The sequence below is a fragment of the Asparagus officinalis genome, chromosome 4 (genome assembly GCF_001876935.1).
Source record: "Asparagus officinalis chromosome 4, Aspof.V1, whole genome shotgun sequence".
Taxonomy (NCBI): domain Eukaryota; kingdom Viridiplantae; phylum Streptophyta; class Magnoliopsida; order Asparagales; family Asparagaceae; genus Asparagus; species Asparagus officinalis.
In genome coordinates, this window is record NC_033797.1 from 81,053,797 (window position 1) to 81,060,662 (window position 6,866).

Genomic DNA, 6,866 nt, shown 5'->3' on the forward strand with positions numbered 1-6,866 from the left:
TTGCTAATATGCATAATGCTTCTTAAATGAGAATTAAAAGATGAAAATAATGTTATAAAAGAAAAAATTATAAGCCAGAACTAATTCCAAAAGATGTTGACCATAGGTGGAATTCCACCTATGCAATGTTAAGTGTAATAATAAAATATAAAGAAATTATAAATGATTTTATAAATTTTTATACTTCTAGTTCTAGCTCTGGTAGTACTTATGGAATAACAGAAGATGAATGGACAATTATATATAGTTTAATTGAGATATTATAAGTCTTTTATGATGCTACAATGTTATTATCTGGCTATTATTATCCAATAATTACTTTAGCTGCTTTACAAATTTTAATTATTCAAATTTTTTTTGCCAAATATCGTATGGATGATACTTTTGGACCTGTAATTTTTCAAATAAAGAGCAAATTTAGTAAGTATTTTAGGTCTATTCCTCATATTTTTGGTTTGGGGGTTCTTATTTATCCATGTTTGAAGGATATTGGCTTTCGAAATTTGTTACAATCATTGTATGGTAGATAGATTATAGACTTAGATGATGAGATCCACACTTACTGCTACTTTTCATCATTTAGCTATTAGAAATTATTTTCAAACATTATATGATGAGTATGTAGTTAGACATGGTGTAGCTGCACAACAGTCTATAGCTTCGACGCCTTCGAGCACATGCCGAGGTAAAAGTGTAAGTTTTGATATGTATAAAATGGTAGCTGAACTAACTGGTGGATCTGGACTTAGATCAGCATTAGAGGTTTCTGAAATAGATGAATAGGATCTGGACTTAGATCAGCATTAGAGGTTTCTGAAATAGATGAATATTTATCTGCTTCCTTAGTTAAATATCAAGGAAATGTCTGAAATAGATGAATATTTATCTGCTTCCTTAGTTAAATATCAAGGAAATGCTTTAGATATTTTACAATAATGGAGAGTATATGGATCAGTTTCATATCCTATACTTTTCACCATAGTTTGTGACTTACTAACAGTGCAGGTTTCGACGGTAGCTTCGAAATCTGCCTTCAGCACAGCAGGATGTTTGATCGACGATCACAGGACATGATTAGATCTGTATACTGTACAAGTAGTGATATTCTTTCAAGATTGGTGGAGGTACGAGAAGCGAACACAAGGCATCAATCGGATGACTGGAATTAAAGATAAATTTGAAGAGTTGGAACTAGCAGATAGGTATAAAGATTAGATAATATTCATCAAATTGTATTTTTTATTTCTTAGCTTTAAATTTATAATGAATTATTTCAGAAAACGTTGCAAATGATAATGATATAGGTGAGTAGGTGCCAACCTAGTTGGGATGTACTTATCTATTGTGATGCGACGAATTCCAAAATAAATTTATACTTGTAAAGGATTAATTGATTATTCATAAATAAGTTATGTTAGTTATCATACTCTCTTTAAAAGCACGAGTTCGGAAAAATCTTTTTATGGTCAATATTACCCTTACTATTTTGAATATTTTATTTATTTCTTAATTTATTCTAATCATAATTATATCAAATCCTAATCCTACATGAACTATCTATAAGTTAACAATTTAAAAAAATAATATTAATAAAATATATAAAATATCTTTTTATGGTATTAATTTGCAAAGATAAAGAAATTATACATAGCTAACATACTATAATACATAATGTATTACAAAAAAACCTAAAAACTTTAAAATTGTACAAAATACCATGAAAAGTTTAAAATTATAATAACTATCCCGACGCCTAAAAACTTAAAACAATAAACATGAAATTAAGAAATTAACAATGAAGAATTTAAAATTTGTGGATAACATCTCATTATCTCAAACATTATAGGAACACCCTCAAAAGTTTAAATTACAAACAAGCACATGAAATTCTAAAATTTTAAGACTTACAAACAAAGATAAATTCAAGGGATTACCTTAATACACCAAAAAATTTCTGACATTTCAAAACTTAAAACAACAAACATGAAATTAAGAAATTAACAGCAGCCTTCGAAGAATTTAAAATTTTCAATTAACACCCTCAATATTCCCAAAATAATAGAAACTCCCTCTAAAGTTCAAATTATAAAAAACAACACTAAAATTATAAAAATTTTAAAATTTGCAAACAATAAAAGATGAATTCAAGAGATTACCCTCATGCACCTAAAATTTTAAAATTCACCGAAGTTAACCTTAAAGTTACAAAAGTTATAGAAAAAACTCTTTCAAAATTTAAAAATTACAAAAAAACTCTAAAATTTCAAAATTTATAACCAGTACACATCAAATCTAAAAACTATTGGTAGACCGCTAAAATTTGAATTTTTTAAAAATTTATCTATAGTTTAAACAATTGTAAAAAATAACCTCAAAATTTTAGAATTGTAAAAAATGTCATGATATTTAAAAATTATCACTGACACATGAAACATAGAAGTTACAACTACCCAACTTTAAAGTAATTTTTTAAAAATTCTCCTAAAGTTTTTGAAATTACAAATCACACCCTCAAAGTTCGAAACCACAAAAAAAGATTAGAATTTTTAAACTTGACAATGAAAAGTATAATTGTTAGATATTCTTTCATTAAGGTATATATATATTTAATTTTTAATTTTGGGTTTACTATCTCTTTTTAGCATCTAAGAGCGTGAGAATAAGAGCAACTCCAATGGGGAGGCTGCAAAAGTATATGCATGGGAATATGCTTTTTTAGAGGGGGGCACTCCAACTCCCCCCTCTATATGAAGCTCTATTTGTATTTTAATTGATTTCTTTTATAATACTTTAAATAGATTTGAAAATATAAAACATATAAAATGTTAAAAAATTATATGAATTAATTTAAAATATAAAATATATTATAAGTTAATACTAAAAGTATAATATATAATATATTCATTATTTAAATAAAATTAATTATCTTTAATAAATTGATAATTAGACATAGATAAGAGCCTTTAAATTTTAAAAAGTAGAAAATATAACATAATATTTGGAACAACCTTCACAGCTACTCCGAATGATAAAATTTTATATATTACATTCAGCGGCATTACATAGAAAAATAAAGTACATGAAAAAAAACTAAAAATCGGGCAGGCCATTTCCTCCATATCCACCGCTTCTGTAGTCAGGTATTCCGTATTGACTTCCTGCATAACTATATTCAGGATTAGGAATATCAGATGAAGAACCTCCGGTTGTGTTTCTATTTAAAATCTCTTGTTTTTTAATTCGAAAATACTCGCGTTCCGAAGGATCAGTAATAGAATCAAGATTAATCAATACAATCTTACTTTCCTGGCGTTCCCTTTGGATATCTAATTTTTTGTTTTTGTTTTTGGCCCTTAACATCATAATTTGGTGCATTGTTATTCTATAATTTTCTCGTTGTCCATGACTTTTTTTTAAAATATCGACAATTTCTTGATTGCTTTTATTGAGAGTTTCCAAGTCGAGGTTCTTTTCAGCTACCTGTCGCCTCCTCATCTTCTCTTTCTTCCTTCCTGTCGGTCGACTTGTTATCATATCTTTGTCATTATGAGTATATTTCTTATTATTATCATTTAAGTCAACGACAGGAGAACTTAAATCTGATCCCTGAGATGAGCGGGACTTTGAAGTTTTGGAAGTTGCAGGCGATCTGACACTTATATTTGCCCATTTCTCTGCATCTTTTAAAATTGACCAAACATGATAAAAAAGAAACCCCTTTCTCTCTTCTTGATCTTCTGCAAATATTATCCTAGCACGTTTAATCTACCACAAGAGAGGAAGAAACATTTATTAATAACATGATAGTAGATGATAATCAAGATTTATGTTATTCAAAATACTTACAATGTCAAGCTCAGAAGCAGCGCTTGGATTTAAGCGCTCGACTTATCGAATACATCCTCGGAATTTATTGATGGCCTTCATAATTAATTGCATTCGGCATGAGAGAGACTTCGGAGTCCTTTGAGCATTACAAATATTGGAAATCCTTTCATGAAATAAAGTAGAAATTCGTTCCCACAGCTTGTCCTTCTTTTGATTAGAACCCATGACTTGATCTTGAGAAATTTCGAGCCACGTAGCGCATAAAATTTGGTCTTCTTCTTGTAAAAAAGATTTTCCACGACTAGATGCCATAATCTAAGGAGGAATGTAAAGAATTATGAATATAGAATAAGAAGAGTTGTGGTGGAGATATGAAAATTGTGCAAGTATTATATAGGGATCAGATGTAGGGAGTCTCCAACACCAGGAGAATCCAATGTGGGGAGTCTCCAACACAAAAGGAATCCAATGCGGGGGTGAGAAGCCAATGCTGAAAAGAATCTAATGTGGGGAGTCTCCAACACGAAAGGAATCCAATGTGGGGGGGGTGAGAAGCCAATGCTGAAAAGAATCTAATGTGGGGAGTCTCCAACACGAAAGGAATCAAATGTGGGTTGTCTCCAACACGAAAGGAATCAAATGTGGGTTGTCTCCAACACCAGGAATCTAATGTAGGGAGTCTCCAACAAGAAAGGAATCCAACGCGGGGAGTCTCCAATACCAGGAGAATCCAATGTTGGGAGTCTCCAACACAAAAGGAATCCAATGTGGGGGTGAGAAGCCAATGCTGAAAAGAATCCAATGTGGGGAGTTTCCAACACGAAAGGAATCCAATGTGGGGTGAGAAACCAATGCTGAAAAGAATTGAAAAGAATCCAATGCGGGGAGTCATATTATATAATGACATTACATCCATCTCTAAATAACTCAGAACTTATATGATTATTTCTATAAATAACTTCTTCATCAATGAACTATGGAGCCGGACCGTCACAACTACCATCTTCTTCTTCTTCTTCTTCTTCTTCTGACGACGAAATATGGTCTCAGTACATTAAAGATTGGGAGGAAGATATGACACAATGGGAGAAGGAAGATGAACTCTTAGCTCGCGTACATGCCTCTAATAGTAAAATAATGACTTATCTCTCTCAAGAGGCAGAGCGGCCAAAGCGTATTGGCTCAGTTCCTGGTCATTTGGTGATCAATCGCGGGAGGGAAGAAGGTAATTCTCGACTTTACCATGACTATTTTTCTGATAACCCTACATATGGTGCAAACCTATTCCGTAGAAGGTTCCGGATGCACAAGAGTTTATTCCTTCGTAAAGTCAAGACGGTACGTGAGCATGACAACTTCTTCGTACAAAAGATGGATGGTGTCGGCAAACTTGGGCTATCAACTTTACAAAAAGTTACATCGGCATTTCGCATGTTGGCGTATGGAACATCAGCAGATAGTACTGACGAATATGTTAGGATCGGTGAGTCAACTGCAATTGTGTGTTTAAAGAGATTTTGCAGAGCAACTGTAGAAGTATATGGAGATGAATATCTGAGGACTCCCAATGTCGACGATGTTGCAAGGTTATTGCAAAAGGGCGAAGAAAGAGGTTTTCCAGGAATGTTAGGAAGTCTAGACTGTATGCATTGGCAATGGAAAAATTGTCCAACAGCATGGGCAGGACAATACTCAGGTCGTCATGGAGGTCCAACCATTATTCTTGAGGCAGTAGCATCATATGATCTATGGATATGGCATGCATACTTTGGCTTACCAGGATCCAATAACGATATTAATGTATTGCAGTCGTCTAATTTGTTCGACAATCTATCACAAGGTATTGCTCCTCCTGCTCATTACACAATTCAAGGAAAAAATTATGATGTCGGTTATTATTTGGCCGATGGCATATATCCGAAATGGCCAACACTTGTTCAAACCATTTCTAATTCCGATGATAAAAAGAAACAATATTTTGCAATGATGCAAGAAGCATGTCGAAAAGATGTTGAGCGGGCATCCGATGTTATCCAATCACGATTTGCTATCATCAAGGGGCCAGCCCGTTTTTGGGATAAACGAACTCTGCATGATATCATGACTGCTTGTATTATAATGCACAATATGATTGTCGAAGATAAACGCGACGAGCAAGAAGATGTTGTCATTTCAACTCCACAAACAATTCCAAATGCTGAAAATATGGAGATAACAGAAACTGAACGATTCCAATGGTTTCTTGCTCGACATAAGAGGTTGAAAAACAAGGAAGTTCATTTTGCACTTCGAAATGCATTGATTGAACATTTGTGGGAAAGACATGGAAATGAAGCGATGTAACTTTTTTTACTAATGAAATAATGACTTTTTCATTTTTAATTACTTGGTTCTTGAAATTTTATATTTCAATTAATATTATTCAATATAAATCTCATTTTGAAGGTATCGACAAAATATTTCCAACTGTAAAATTTTTATTTAAAAATAATTAGTAGAAATAAACTTATGTTGATTTTAAGTTGAATATCTAAAAATAATTAGTTAGTTAGAAGGGTATTATTGTTATTTTATAGGGGGGAATAGTGAAATAGAGGGGGGCTGCATATTTGGAGCAAAAACTCCAAATATGCAGCCGGGTTTAAGTTTTTGCAGCCGGACTCCAAAAAATGGAGTCCGGTTGGAGCTCAACCGGGCTGCATTTTGGAGAAATGCAGCTCGGTTGGAGCTGCTCTAAAGACAGTCTAAGTTAATACTCATAAACAAAAGCAATAAGAATAGATTAAAAATATCCGGTTAAGAATAAAATATTAAAAAATATTATAGCTTAAAAATTATAGTCACCATATAAATTAAAGCAACTGCATAAATTTTTACTAATAAGTTAGAGCAACAAAACATATTAGTAACATTAATTGATATATGTTTATATCCATAAAAATGATAAAAGACTATAATATAATAGCTAAGTATTAATTAATTATAATTTAGAAATATTAATATCTGATGTTAATAATATTTATAAGGTAAAAGAATAT

At 31.8% G+C, this 6,866-nt stretch overlaps 1 protein-coding gene across 1 annotated transcript; it reads left to right on the plus strand.

Annotated features, from left to right (window-relative positions):
• On the plus strand, positions 4,798-6,171 carry LOC109838985 (putative nuclease HARBI1). Its single transcript, XM_020407413.1, has one exon. It carries the CDS (start codon positions 4,798-4,800, stop codon positions 6,169-6,171), a length of 1,374 nt encoding a protein of 457 aa, XP_020263002.1.